Raw genomic sequence first — 14791 nt, forward strand, 5'->3', positions numbered from 1 at the left:
TTTGAGCGCCTCAGCTGGGGGGCATGGCATTCAGATGTAGACTGGGCCGAGATGATGTCTTACAATGAAGAAACTGAGGCACAGGGAGAGCAGCTAACTACTGCTTGTTGGGACCACCCAGGTCTTACCTCTCTCAATTCCCCCGTTTGGTTTACCACTCTCAGCAGGAAGGCAAATTATCTGCCCCTAGATCACATCCATCCTCCCTGATCGGGCCATCAGCCCAACATTAAAGAACACAGAGTGGGAAATCTTAAGGAAACAAGATTCATATTTTATTTCCACAAAGAAATTCAAAAGTAGGAAGCTTCTCCTGAAGAATTGTCACAGTGACTTGTCACAAAACGGAGTAGGTGAACAAAGTGGCAGGTTTATCCGATGAGGTTGCTCTACAAGGAGACCCCACAGTTAGAAGAAATGAGGGACAGACAGACCAAGTCCCCAACCTAGAAAAAGCAGGTGTCAGCACCCAGGCCAGGTCTGACACAGGAAGAGAGTTGGGGGCAGGGCACAGATGGGCTCCTTGACGGCCGATGTCCAGGGCCTCGGTCCTGATTGGAAGTAATTTTCTAGAAGAAAAGACAAGACCGAATGGTAGAATTCGGCTATTCCTGAACGTGTTGAAACCGGGTATCCTTTCATCCAGCCTCTGCACTCCCACAGTTTTTTGGTGTCCTACCTGTTTCACCCGCGTGTCCCCTTACTCTTGCTTCTCCCTGAAACAGATTTTGTGGTTCTGCCAAGTTAATCTACTGCCCTTCCCCACTCACTTCCTCCTGCAGTTCCCCCAGACCCTTCTGTCCCGTCCCTCCCCTCCACCTTCCCTCTGGCTGTCCCTGCACGGCAGGGGCCTCTGGCAGGCCTTCCATCGGTGCTCAGAGGGTGCTTTCCGAGTGTCCTCACTGGTCTCCTGATGAGTCTTTCTCCACTGGGGTCTCCTTCTCCATGCCTTTAGAGCATCCACCCAAAGCAAAGCGAATGCCAAGATCCCAGCCCTGCCCCCTGGGGTGGCTGCTTCTCAGCTCCTGGATGGAGGCCTGCACCGCTCGCTCTGACACTCACCTACCAGAACTTCACCCACTGCAGCAGGCCAGGGCGCACCCGGGAAGCCTGTGGGACATAGAGAACATTTGAGTGGCCATGGCCCTGACCCTGGCCCTGCACGCCCTCTGGCCCCAGATCCCTTCTCTCAGGAGCCCGATTTTCTCAGCCCCACTACTCACCGAGGAAGAAGGTGTGGTTATCCCCTGGAAAGAGATCAGAGGAGGTGATGTGGGGCTACAGTGACCTCTGCCTTGTCCTAGGGGCCCAGGAGGGACCCGATGGCAGGGGCAGGCTCAGACCCAGTTTATCTCGGAGGCCCTTGGGTCTGACTGTGGACATTCAGCCCATGGACTTCTTTTCAAGCAGATTTATCATCCTAAGTACATTTACCCAAGATGAGCACACACTGGCCAAGCAGAGTGAACAGAAGAAGGTAGATAGGGAGATAGATGGTCTTCTGCCTGCTAGGTAGATGGAAATTAGCCAGTGGATACCCACGGACAGCATTAACTACTGCTTCACCGGTTCCCAGTCAGGAGGTGACTCCTGATCTCTCAGTATAAGTCCCGTTCCGTCCCTGAGGCCAGGGGCTTCCTTGTTCTGAGAGATGGCGGGAAATAACACCTGTTTTTTCTTCACCAGTCTTAATTAGTATTTAGCGTGTTCATTTACTAAATATATAAGGTTGCCTTCTTTGCATCTGAATGAAACAAAATTCTCAGGATTGGGTTTTTTTTTTTCTTTTCTGTTATTCCCTTTGTGGAACAAAGCATTAATTTTCCCACCAACCACAAGTTTCTGGGCAAGCCTCCCCTAAGTGTTAGCGTGCCCTCCTGTCACCTTCCGCCCATCCCATGAACAAATGTCAGCAGTTACAGAGGCGGAGGGAGCAGACTCTACTACATGGGAAGGCTACTTGTTTTGCTGTGTGTCATGTGAGGTGTTTTTAGAGCTATACATCCCTCTTTGAGAGGATGTTGGTTCCCAGTTTTCTCCAGGGCATGCAACACAGCTGCTGCCCCCTTGTAACCTTTTCTGAGTGGGTGGGAGTGAAGAACATTGAACCTCCCACCCTCCCCTTCCAAATGGCTCTCAAGGAGCCTGAGTCTCCCTACACAGAGGCGGAGAGACATGACTGTCAAAATGAACAGGATTCTGCCTCGGCCATGGAAAGCCTCCCTTGCCCCCCACCCCCACCCCATGCAGAGACCCTAGTGGGGAAATAAGGCAGTTGGGAGTCTTACCTTAGAGGGGATCTTGGCTGAGTACTGCCCACCAGAAGGAGTAGGGTATGCCTGCTGGTTATAGTTGTTCTGTGGAAGAAAGCAGGGGGGTAGAGAGAAGGGATGAGGGCATTTTGCTGTGGAATAAACACACCGGCTCCTGGCCTGGACCAGACCTGTTTCCAAACCCTGCCTTCCCTCCTTGTGTCATGCATTTTTTTCTATAGAATCTCCTTCAGCCAGCCAGAGCCCATAGCCTCACCTCCCTTATAGTCTGAGTGGCCCTGCCTCCTCCTTCCCTGGTACCTCTCCATCTCCTCAAGTATCACTTGGGAGGTGAAGGCAGGAGACCAGGGAAATGAGGGCGGTTTGAATCAGGTGGTCAGGTGGCAGATGTCTTACCTTAGAAGTCACAGCGGCCACTTCTTGCCATCCTCCACCAGACTGAGAAAACAACAGCATGGGGGTGCGGAGGAGAGAGAATTTCAGATTGGCCAGCCCCGAGAACCAGACCGAGCGGGACCTGGGACCGTCAACAGCAGTCTGAGGGCAGAGAGACTCACCTGACTGGCACCGCCTGACCTCTTCTGGAGCGAGGATGCATCGGCACCCTTGAAGGGAGAGAGTCTCCGTGAGGGGGTCTTTGTCCAAGGTCCCTCGAGCCCTGCCGGACTCAGGGCTCCAGCAGCCTGCCACCCAGGCCCTGTCCTCCCGCGCAAGCACCAGCACCCACACATCCCGCCGCACCCCTCTCCATGGTCCAGGATCAGCAGTGCTTCCGGAAAAGCCAGTGAGCCTGAGGACACTGATGACCCCAATAGATACAGGACAGATTTCTACACTCAATGTGGGGGAGCGAGGCAACTGCCGCCACCCACGCACTTTGGAGCTCCGGCAGGCCGGCCTGGGACGGAGCAGGAATGGCAAGTGAGCGGTGCCCACACAGGCACCCTTGGAGCAGACACGGCCCCTCAGCCCCAACCCCCCTTCTACGGACACCAAACCCTGCTCCCTCCTTAGCCCTATAATTCCTATTCGCAAACACTGTTCCCACAGGGTTCCTGGAAGAATGGGATGCTATCCTCAGCAAACAGAGGCAGAGTGAGGTGATTAGATTCACACTGGACCAAAGGAGAGCGAAAGGGGAGAAATGCAAGAAAACCCATGAGGCCACGTGAGACACAGCGCAGGTGCATGAGCCATTCCCCTCTGCAGTCAAGGCAAGAGGAAAATTCTCAGCAGCAGGAGAGAAGTTTAGCTTCTGTAACCACCACCTCTCCACTTGGAACCCCCACTCCCACCCTTCCCCTCCCCCACGGAGTTAGGGTGTTCCTCCTAACTCCGACTTAACTCCTACTGAATTGTAGCCCCACTCTTAGCCCTAACACTGAGGTCGCAAACGGCTTGACCACAGGCCTCCAGGGATTTTTTGCGTGGCCTGCATTTTTAAACTAGTTGTGAACACCTAAATTCAGATTTCCCTCAGACAACAAGGCACACTAGTCATTCATGAGTGCATGACAACACGCACCAGGAGGGCCCTGACCTCCCCCTTTGCATGGCCCCACCTGTCCAGCCTCGTGTACCTGGCCCACATGAATGAGTGAGTGGGCAACCTTAGCCTCAGTGCCCAAAGGCCACTGACCAGGAAGAATCAAGATGTGGCCTTCTGTAGGACCTCTCCTTCCCAGAACCCAGATATTCAGACCTTCTGCACCTGCTCACACTTGACCACTGCCTGACCTGCTCCCCTCATGCCTCCTGTTTCCTTTCCGCTTTCCTCCTTAACACCCCTTTTCCAGTCCTAAGAGTTGGCCCCGGCTCCAGGCCCCTCTCTCTTCCCCACCTCGCCCCCCCCCCTGCAGTACCCACCCAGCTGTGGCTCCCCCTGAGCCAGGCCACGCCCAGCAGGAACAGCAGCAGAGCAGAGAGAGCGGCGGGCCTCGTGTTCCTGTGCCTGTGGAGGCCCCTGTCCTTGGCTTCAGCTTTTATCCTAAGGAGGACCGCCCACCCTACTCCTTCAGTAGTGACTCGCTGGCTTCTCTCTCCTACCCCACCCCCACTTAGCCTTGCTGAAAGGGAGGAGAGTGGGAAGAGAGGGAGGAACTCCCTCAGCAGGGAAGGTAAGCGAAAGGGACTGAATGCAAGCCATTGCCAAGAGCCCAGGTCCCATGTCCCCAGAGCTGGGCTTCCAGAACGAGAGGTTCTGCCACCCTTACCTCAATAATGGCTTTCCAGTTCAGGAAAGGGGTGTTGTGTTTGAAATCCTAGAGGGAGGAGAAGAGGTGAGTGGGGCTCAGAGCGGGGAGTGTGGCAGCTTGTTGGAAAGGTGCAAGAATGGGTTTTGGCACCTGGGTGTGATTTGGGGTTAGATGAAGATAAGCATACCGGAGGTTGAGGGTGTTAGCACTTCTGATGGTATTTGGGCAAGACTGCCCATCTCACAATGAAAAGAGGGCGAATTTTGTGACAGGTGGGCTGGAGCTTGAGGGAGGTGGGGAAAGGGACAGATGACCAGATCCCCAGTTCTCTGAAAAGTGAGAGTTCTCCTACCTCCCAGAGTCGGCTGAAGTAGAGCAGGGCACGTGTGCTGGGGCGTGGGACTTGGCCCTGTGGAGGAAAGGTGGGGTAGGGGTGAGCAGGGAGCTTGGCCTCCTGCTCACCTATACCCCTATTCCCGCTACCACCATCACTCAGCCTTCAGAATTTCATCATGACTAAAGTTTGGGGGGAAGCTGGGGTGTCTTAGGGACACCAGTAAATTGCTTTTGGAAGCAGAGGGGGAAAGAGAGACTAGATCTCGGGAGCCGCTAACCAGCCCCCCTCCCCCCTACACACACCACACTCTTCACTCTCCCTGCTTCCCCGGCCTCTGACAGAACCTCACTGCAGCCAAACCTCAGGACAGGACCAGGACCCCCAGCCCATTTCCCGAAGCTGCAGGGCTGTGGATGACCCTTCCAACCCCCCTGGAATGACAATGGAGACGTAAGAAAGGAGCAGAGACCAGGAGTGTGGGACAGCTACGATTTATTTCAAGGATAAGGGTTGAGATTAGTGGTGGAGTAGTGGGGTTTTAAGAAGGGGTTGGGGGCTCCCATCCATCTGGTAGCTCCTTGTCTGGAAGTCACGGGGTACGAAAGCTCCTCTCATCCTGGGCAAAGAAATATGTTCTAAGGGGGAGCTCAAGGAGTAAGAATTCAAGACCTAATGGGCCAAGTCGGGTGGATCAGGCCTCTGCTCCTGAAATCGGCAAGGATCTTTTCGCCCAGGGTGGCTGTCATCCAGCCAAATCCAGACATTCCAGTTTGGGATGGAACAACTCATACTTGCCAAGAACTGTTACGTATAGTCTCCCTGTTGTCACTGCTCACTCTGGCCCCAGTGCTCAGCTCCCTCCCTGTGAAGGAGATGGGCCTTCTGTTCTCCTCTCTGCCCATCTCTGTCCTGCCCCCCCCTTCTTAGATCTGCTTCTGGGGAAGCTGCCCCAAATGGATCTTGCCTAACTGTGAGCACTCCCTTTACTGCCCCCCCCTCCAATGTACAAAAATGTTCACTGCCTTTCTGGCCCCTGGGAAGTATCCATCTGTGCCTCTGACCCTAAGCTCCTTGTGTTTGGGGGCCTGGTCTCCCCGAGATCCATAGTAAGGAGTCTCGCCCCTCTCAGACACCATTTTCTTTCAAACAGAAAAGTCCATTTGGCTCCTTTAGTTCATCCAAACCTGCACTGCCCTGCACCTGGGAACTTCTGCCTCCCACACCTTTTGCTCTCCCACCTTCTTCCCCAAGGCGCAGACTTGGCCTTGCCTGAGTTGGGGCTTTCTCTTCACCTCCCTGCGTAACACCCCTGTATCCCCCACGAGTTTTAAAGGGCAGGGACCCTTGTCTTCCTTCTTCTACTGTAAGGGTCAGAAGCTCAGCTGCTGGGGTGACTGTTGGGCAGCAGGCGTGTGGCTGCAGGAGAGAAGCAGCCGCTATTCAGCTCCTGTCCATTAGAGCTCGAGGAAAGAGGGGCCCAGCATTGCCTCATTTTTCAAGAGAAGTCGGAATTCCAAGTCATTTTTTAAAAGCTCTCAATTTTTAAACTTTGGCAACTAATTCATAGTGTTTCAAACAAAGCACATCCGTGGGCTGTCACTTGCAACTTCTGCCTTTGGAGTTTGTTCGGATTATCGGCCTGCCTCTGCTCTGGGGGTGCGTCTGCTATTTGGGTGTCAGATCAGCCTGGCCAGGGGATCCCTGAACGTGGAAGGGGTGGGCAGGGGGGAAGGAGAGAGGGGTTCTGGGCTCCAAGTGCCTCTTCAACCTATGCACACCCAGGGCCCAGAACGCCTGGCACCCAGCAGGCACTGGGCACATAGTCACTTCCCTTCCCTTCTTTCTCAGCGTCAGTCCTCCTGGGGCCTCTAGTTCCTCTTGACTGTTCAGTCCTTCCCCTACAAGGACTAGGCCTCCTCACTCTCCCCTTAATCTTCCAGGTCTCAAAGGAGAAACTGAGGTTCACCCCTGTTCAGTTTGTGTGTTGAGACATGAAAGAGGCCCATTCCTTTCTCTTCCCGACTCCCAGCTGTTTCCAAACTACCCCCTCTTCTTGGCTCTGCCTCCTTCCTCTTTGTTTTTGTCCTCTTTTAAAGCACTGGACAGAACACCCTTCCAGTGCCATCATCACTTCCCCAGCTCCCCACGTGGGGGGTTAGCAGTTAAGCTTTCTTCTCTCTTTCCCTCTCCCACAAAGATCGAATGGCACGGCCTTCTAGCCCTTACCTTGTTTATGGCATCCCAGTTAATGAAACCCAGCTTGGATTTAAAATTCTGCAGAGATTAAAAAAAAAAAAAAAAAGAGGAAAATGGCAAATTGAGTTGTAATGTGATGTAATGTTGTCTCAGGACCTCAGGGCAAGAAGTCAAGGACCACCACTGACAGTTGGTCTTTCTGGAAAGAGGGCTTCAAGCCCACAGGGCAGAGGGACAGAACTTTGATTTTCCAAAAGAGAGTGGGCAGAGAGATCTTGTTGAACTCACCTTCCAGAAAGTGTCAAAATTGAAGAGCCCAGGAGATGTCTGAGAGTTCTAAGGAAACAAAGAGAAAGGGGATGAGTGTAGGAACCCACCCTGTGAGCAAGAGGCAGGGCCGGGAGCTCTGGGGGTCCGGAGGGGAGGCAACGGATTGCTTGACGCCATGGTCCCGGCCAAAGGTGGGGTTATGCCTCCACTCACCAAGGTATTGATCCCACTGACAGCTTCACCTCTTCCGCTGGGCCCTTGCCACTGGGTAGGAAGGGGGGACTACTGTTCAAGGCCTGTTCCTCCTGTCATGCATGCCCCCTATTAGCCTGCTTCTGACGCACCGTCTCTGCCTTTGCTCAAGCTCTGTGTACTCTGGGTAAAGCCACCTCCTTTCTTTTCTCACACAGCAGCTAGGAAGTCCCACCTTCTTGGAATGTTCTGCCACTTATTTCTAGAATAACCCTGCCCATTCCTTTGAATCATATTCTTATTCTGCTTCCCTCCACAGCTTGACCCAAAAAGACTGCTGGGAGCTCATGTGTAGTTCCACCACGTGCCTAGCACAGTGCCTTATCCTGCCACATTCCTGTGTGGAGACATCTCCACTTGACAGAGGAGGGAAGCAAACTCAGAGCTGTCCAGCAGCATGCCTCGGGTTCTGTTTCCTTGTCGGACTCCAGTGTCCAGATCCTGAATCACCTTGCTCTGGTCATGATGCAGAAAGTTCTGCAGTAACTGTGGCGTGGAGCTAGTTAGGTTTCGCCGTCCCCATTTTACCCAAGAGGAGGCCCAGACTCAGAGAGGCCAACTGCCCTGCCTGAAGATGCACAGAGGACAGGTGGGACAACTGTCCCCATCTTCTAACTCAGAGGTCACTGCTTTCTAACTCAGAGGTTAACACTTCTTAAGTATGGTTTCCAAAAATAGCCCCTTGACCATTCTCCTGTTACTTTTGGCTGTGTTTCCCTCTCAGTGATAATACACAGTGATGATCATAGTTTGTAGAAGAGAGAGGAATGGATGAACCAAGGAGACAGGGATCCCAGACCCTTGTCTAGTCTCCTGGTGGCCGCTCAACACAGAGTCAGAGCAGCTTGCAAGAAGGTACTGATATTTCTGTTTCTTTTCCCCATCCCTTAGTGTTCCGTCCCCACACTCTACCAGCCCTTCTCCTAAAGCCATCTGTGCTCACCTGATAATTGTCTTGGGGACCCCCAACTAGACGACTGCCCTCTTTGCTTATTTCCTACAGAGAGAAAATGGAAGAGTCTGTGTAGAAGCAGGGTGCATGTAGGACGAGAGGGCAGATTAGCAGGATGTGGGCAAGGGACTCCTGAATCAGGGCACAAACCCAGCAGATTTCCCAGATCCCCAAGAGAGGCTCTTCTCCCTGGCAAATCTTGTTTCAACTTCCTGTGGATTCGGCTATTACTCAATTTGGCGACATAACCATCTCTTTATATTCACTTCTGCAACTGCCCAAAATCTAACAGGAAGGGCCTTTGCCACCAAAGTATCTGAACTGTCCCCTGGTTTTGAGGCAGAAGCCAGCCAGACTCTTGGACTAAACAGATGCAAACTGTAAGATGTGGTCTGGGCAGATGTGTTGCATTGGTCAGAAAGGGGACACTGGCTGGAGAGTCGGTGGGAGCCTAGCGGCACAGAAGTCATCCGATCTCTCTCCTCCTAAGTTAGAGGGAGGCACTTCTTCAGTCCCACTTTCCCGGTGCTGAGATGAATTCCCTGAGCTAAGATCAAGACCAGCCTGGGTGCAGGACTATCGGCTCTGTTAGCGTTGCTGCTGCAAAGGAGACCTCCATCCCATCCCCTGCCACTGGTCTCTCCTCTCAGTGCCGGTCATCTCCTTACCCTGATGTCGCCATAGCCGCTGGGACCTCCCTGTCCTCCAAAGCCCTGAGGGATGAGACAGTGCAACAGAGATCATTGTTTTAGATTTTAGGTCCCTCCCTGCACCTTTCTGTATTGATTTAATACAGTTCCTCTAATAGTCCTCATGGAGTTCTCTTTTGGAATTGGCCAAAATAATCTTGGAATTCATCTGGAAGAATAAATGTTTAAGAATAGGTGAGGGCGCCTGGGTGGCTCAGTGGGTTAAGCCTCTGCCTTCGGCTCAGGTCATGATCTGAGGGTCCTGGGATCAAGCCCTGCATCGGGTTCTCTGCTCAGGAGGGAGCCTGCTTCCCCATCTCTCTCTCGGCCTGGCTGTCTGCCTACTTGTGATCTCTGTCTGTCAAATAAATAAATAAATAAATTCTTTAAAAAAGAATAGGTGAGAAAGGGGTGCCTGGGTTGCTCAGTGGGTTGAGCCTCTGCCTTTGGCTCAGGTCATGATCCCAGGGTCCTGGGATAGAGCCCTGCATTGGGCTCTCCACTCAGCAGGGAGCCTGCTTCCCCCTTTCTCTCTGCCTGCCTCTCTGACTACTTGTGATCTCTCTCTCTCTCTCTCTGTGTCAAATAAATAAATAAATAAATAATTTTTTTAATGTTTAAAAAAAAAGAATAGGTGAGAAAACACTGGAAAAGACAGACAACAAAGGAGGACTTGTACTGGCAGATATTAATGTACCATAAAGATAACCGCATCACGGAACAGATGAGTCAGTTTCACCAGATAGAACCCAAAGTATGAAGGTATTTACAAGTGACATTGTACATCAATGGTGTAAATAATTCAATGTGTGTGGCTGGCAATACCAGGTAAATATTTGGAGGGTTCGGGGGCACAAGTTACACCCTGCTGGTCCCCCCCCCCCACCCCCGCACTTCTGTTTTTATCTGGTTTTCCCTTCATAAGACAGTAGGCAACTCTGATCCAAAATGTGAGACAAGTCTAGCCAAACTGAGGAATGGGACTAGATTGTATACAGCGAAGTAAAGCCCAGGTAGATTAAAGAGTTAAATAGAAAAAAGGAAAGTATAGATGTATTAGTAGTTCTAGAAGAAAATCGAGGCCTTTTTCTTTTCAAGAGCAGAAACCATAGAAGAAGAGACTGGTATATTTGACTACATATTTAAGACTTTGGTATACAAAGAACTAGAAACAGAGTTACAAGCTGGGAAGTTAGTTAGTTAGGAAATCGTTAGTTAAGAAACTAACACCTGTCTACCCATAGAGGTTAGTATCCTTAATATCCAAGGAGCCTAATATTCAGGGAGCCTTCTCCCCATCAGCTATGCTCACACCAGTGCACATGGGCCTTGCCAGAACCTGGTAGAAACCAAAATCTCAGCCCCACCCCAGGCCTGCTGACTCAGAACCTGCATTTTCACAAGACCTCTAGGCTATTCGTGGGGACCTTAGCATAACACTTCCTCTTGTCAGTGCTATAGATGCTGACAGAAAGCCCAGATTTCCAGAATAACTAGGAGGAAAGTCTGTGCATTCCAAACCCAGTTTCCAAATGCTGTCGAAGAGGTCACGGCATTCTGTTCAGGCCTTCTGTTTACTGGCCGGGTGGGTGTAGGTCACTTGAAGTGATTACGTTTCTAAAAGGACTGGTTTCTATGTGATTTTTCACAGCCTCCTCCATGGTATAAAGTGAGGCACATCTTGTAAGGATTTGCAATTAATTATTACTTTGGAGATTTTTAATATTTGTAGGAGTATGCATTTGGTTTCTTTCCCACGGACAGGGCTGGGATGAAGGTTAGCCTTAGGAGTGGCGCCAAGCAGGAGTGGGCACAGTCCCAAGTTTGGCTCTCACCTGACCCCCAGATCCTCCGGATATGCGGACTTCATTCCCGGGGCTGTCACACTGTGAGAAAGAGAGAGAGACAGCTTTCCCTCTGTTGTGGCCTAGACACCAGGGGCAGCCCCCACACTGCAGCACACATGAATCCGTTAACCCTGAGGCTAGCCAGCAGCCACCCCACCTTGGCCCCATTCTCAGCTCTGGCCAGCACTCTCCCAGCTCTCCCATCATCCAAGGGGCCTCAGCACCTGTTATCTCCACCCCCCTCCAGGAAAAGGAGGCAGATCTGTGCAGGTGTGCTCTCAGCAGACACTCACCCCAGGTTTATTTCCACTGCCACTTCCGCCACCACTGCTACCCCAGGAAGAGCCGGTATTGTATCCCTACGAGGGGAACAAGAGTCCACACAGGGTCTTAAAAGGATTCAGTGGGAACCTGATCATTGTCAGGACATTATAATTTGTTTTACTCCCCTCTGCCAACCTCCATCTCTTCCGATCTTGAGCCAGCTGGCCACTGAGGGAAGTTATTCAGAGCACAAAGAACAGGTATGACCAGGTGTATTTGGAAATGCGGGACAGTTGGGGATTTTGAGCTGTCATCCTCTCCCCCTACCACATGCCAGAAGCCAAAAAGCCTTTGGAGCCTAACATCTTAAGAGCCTTGATCCTGGCACCTAAGAGCTTGTCCTGTCCTCCCCCTTCTTCTCCTTACCCCTCCCTCTCCTGGAACATAGGTAGAGGAAGGGACCTGAGAGTCCTTACCTGTGAACCTGAGTAGCCGCTTTGAAAATTCCTAGAATTTTCTAAGGGACGGTCCTAGATTGGGAGGGAAAACAGTTAGTATATGGAGCAGTAAGTTAAAGCAGCTTATGTGACCTGGCTTGTTCTCCTTACTTACCCCTTCTTGCCTCAGACCTTTCCCAGGTACCCGGGGAAGCCAACTGTGCTCCCGCTTTGCAGGGCCCCTCTGGGAGAGTCACCCTAAGCCAGCTGCCAGGCTACAGTCTACTCTCCCCTCAGTCCTCTCAGCCCTTTGGGAGGGGCCTCCTGTGCCCTGTATTTATCACCCCAGCTCTATACGTGTCCTTGTCTCCGTGTGTGCGACGGGCCTGCCCCTGTTCTCTTGGGAGCTTCCCAAGCCCATTTCCTGCATCCACCTCTCTTCTCCCCTCTGCCACCCCCAGCTCTAGTCCTCTCCACCAAGCGGGTGCGGCCGCGGGAGTGGGTTAGACAGGAGGCAGGGCATCCCCACCCGCGCGGGGCGGAAGGGAGCCGAGGGAGCAGATGCAGCAGCGGGGGCACCTCTGCTGAGGCCCCGGAGAGCCGGCTGTGTAAGGAAGCCTGCCTGGGGGGCTGCGAGGGTGGGGAGCAGGAGCTGAGGAGCCCTGGGATGGTGAGCAGCAGAGTAGAACTCACCCAGCTGGGCCCATAACTGCTGCCGCCGCTGTTGCTGCCGCCGCCGCTGCCGCCGCCGCTACCACCGCCGCTGCTGCCGCCACTGCCGCTGCTACCACTGCCACTGCTGCCACCATGGCCATTGCCGCCACTGCTGCTGCCACTGTCACTGCCACTGCTGCCACCACTGCCTCCCTAAGGGGCAGGAAGGGACCAGAATGAGAATATCAGGAGTGTTTGCTTCCCTCCCTCCCCTCCCTCTCTGGCTCCAGCATTTTCCCCACAGCACAGTCTGAGGGGAGCCGACGTTCTGTCTACTCCCTGCACAACATGCTCCGACTGCCCATCCCCTTACCCCGAAGTTGCTAGAGCTTCCGCCTGAGCCGGATGGTGGGGGGTTGGTGCACTGCGGAGGAAAGTTTCCAGGGACAGGTGAGTTTCCAGACTTCAGTGAAAGCCATCGCCACAGGCCAGGCTCTCCTGCTTCCTGCGGCTTGGCCTTCTTTCCCCACGTGTTTCTGCCCCACGCCCATCCCACTTCCCTCCCCTCTTCCTGGCCTCCTCATCTGGCCCATCTCTTTCCTGTCCAATCTGCCTTGTACCTTGACGCGCCTCCCCCCCCCCCCCAGCCTTTCTTTCCTCTTCGTCTCTCCTACTTTCTGGCACACGCACCTGGACACCCTCTTCCTCCCCATACTCTTTCCCTTACCTCTGTATGTGAGTTGCTGCCTCTCACTGACCCGTAACCAGGTTGGACCACAGTCCCCTGCAGAGAGGAGGAGGCCGAGTGTGGGTACTGACAGTAAGATGAGGGAGGCGTGGAGAGTGTGGGCTTGAAGGGCAGGAGGTGGAAAACCTCAGGGCTCGGGTGGTTACTGTACCTGAGCGTTCGTGCCCGAGCTAAAAGACCCTCCGTTGCCTCCTTGGCCCCAGGAGCCTCCCTGAGAGTGGGTTCCAAAGCTGCCATCTGGACCTCCGGGATACCCCTGGCCCCAGGGAGTCCCTGGACCTCCAGAATTGCCTTGGCTGTGGCCTCCAGAGCCACCCTGGGAGCCAAAGATGCCATGGCCTCCAGATGGAGGCTGGCCGCCGGTTCCCTGCAAGAACAACACGCCTGCACTGAGTGTGTGTGCCCTTCCCCCTCGGTGATGGGGAGGGCAGGCACAGCAGGACATAGTTAGAGGCAGGTAGAGGGAGACCCCAGCATGGTGGAAGAAGGAGGCATCATCTCATGGAGGGAAACCACCCCAGACAGCCACAAATAAGAGACCCAGTCATCTTTCCAACTGATTTCCAAGATTCTCAACCCAACTGCCCGCAGCCTTCCATTTCCACACCCAGCTGCCCACTACTCACCCAAGCACCATTGCCGCCAGGCATCCCCTGCCAGGAGCTGTGGACAGCATCTCCTCCACGCCGAATGATGTTCTCAGCCTGTCTGCCAGCCTCGCCCCCAGTGTTTCCAAGGGCACGGGCTGCCTCCCCCGTGCCATGACCCATGACTTCTCTGGTTACAGAGCCAGCTACCTCTCCAGCTCCGTGGCCAACAGCCTCTTCGACTCCATGGCTAATAGCATCTCCCACCCCTTGTCCAATGGCATCTCCTACCCCATGTCCCAAGGCCTCCCCAGCACCTGCTCCAGCCCTCTCCCCTCCTCGCAGCAGTGGGCCAGCCTCCCCACTGCCCAGGCACAGGGCCAGCAGGAGGCAGGCCAGGGAGCCCTGTGACTTCATCTCTGCCTCGCTCCTCTCCCTCCTATCTTCTTCCGACCCGAGTTTTCTTCACTTTGCCCTTCCTCTACCCCCGTGTCTGCGTGTGCCCTCCTCTGTGTTCTTCCTCCTGACTTACTCCCCGTTCCTCTAAGTCCGCAGCCTTCTCTCTCCTTTCCCAGACTCCCCAGCCTTCCCAGAGTCCTCCTCCCTGCCGCTACTCCTTATACTGTGGCCTGGGAGAAGGTGACGGGGCTGGGGAGCCCAGAGTCCCTCCCTCATGACTCAGGGCCAGCCACCGATAGGGTAATGAGCTGTAATTGTGAGTCTGAGAGTCTGTGTTGAAACAGAGAGGGAGCCCGAGCATCAGGGAGGAAGAAATGGGATGAGGCAGGTGCAAAGGTGTTCTGATTTCCCAACCCCAGGAATCTGGGGCGCGGGGTGGGGATGGGGGCATCTGAGGAGATAGGTGGTTGATGTCTCCTAGAGGTGGTAGGTGGAGGGGACTCAAAAGAAAGGAACCACAGGCAGGACCCAACCAGGAGGCAAGTGTAGGGAACCCGATGGGGCGAGACCCACCCAAGGTGTAACCCAGCCCGGATCGGGGGCACCGGGATGAGAGGCAGCTGCTTTCTTGGCCTTCTCTCTCAGTTTGGTGGCCTTTTTCCCTCCCATCTCTCTTCCCTCCCATGCTGCC

The 14791-nt window shown here is 53.7% G+C and overlaps 1 protein-coding gene across 12 annotated transcripts; it reads right to left on the reverse strand.

Moving 5' to 3' along the window:
• Positions 1 to 254: 254 nt before the first annotated feature.
• DMKN (dermokine) lies at positions 255 to 14327 on the reverse strand. 12 transcript variants are annotated; one of them, XM_080828820.1, is made up of 22 exons: positions 13741 to 14327; positions 13266 to 13481; positions 13094 to 13150; positions 12740 to 12790; positions 12406 to 12579; positions 11752 to 11805; positions 11305 to 11370; positions 11000 to 11050; positions 9144 to 9188; positions 8467 to 8520; positions 7485 to 7535; positions 7290 to 7337; positions 7032 to 7079; positions 4821 to 4877; positions 4487 to 4534; positions 2831 to 2878; positions 2670 to 2711; positions 2289 to 2357; positions 1224 to 1247; positions 1063 to 1110; positions 680 to 716; positions 256 to 569 (listed from the first exon to the last, which is right to left on the reverse strand). In XM_080828820.1, exons 1-20 carry the CDS (start codon positions 14116 to 14118, stop codon positions 1063 to 1065), a joined length of 1629 nt encoding a protein of 542 aa, XP_080684946.1. In that variant the 5' UTR covers positions 14119 to 14327; the 3' UTR covers positions 256 to 569; positions 680 to 716. The 12 variants fall into 12 exon arrangements, with proteins under 12 accessions (XP_080684942.1, XP_080684948.1, XP_080684950.1 ...); XM_080828816.1 differs by lacking the exon at positions 680 to 716 and having other exon boundaries at positions 255 to 569; XM_080828823.1 differs by lacking the exon at positions 7485 to 7535 and having other exon boundaries at positions 13741 to 14292.
• Positions 14328 to 14791: the final 464 nt, after the last annotated feature.

This window comes from Martes martes (genome assembly GCF_963455335.1).
Source record: "Martes martes genome assembly, chromosome: 17".
Taxonomy (NCBI): Eukaryota; Metazoa; Chordata; class Mammalia; order Carnivora; family Mustelidae; genus Martes; species Martes martes.

Excerpts from the sequence above, each read along its gene's own strand:
- DMKN (XM_080828816.1), bottom strand. The coding sequence starts at position 14,118 with ATGAAGTCACAGGGCTCCCTGGCCTGCCTCCTGCTGGCCCTGTGCCTG. Across the intron at positions 12,580-12,739 it reads GAAGCTCTAGCAACTTCGGG|GGAGGCAGTGGTGGCAGCAG; the intron begins GTAAGGGGATGG and ends CCTGCCCCTTAG. Across the intron at positions 2,358-2,669 it reads TGGCCGCTGTGACTTCTAAG|AACAACTATAACCAGCAGGC; the intron begins GTAAGACATCTG and ends TTTCTTCCACAG.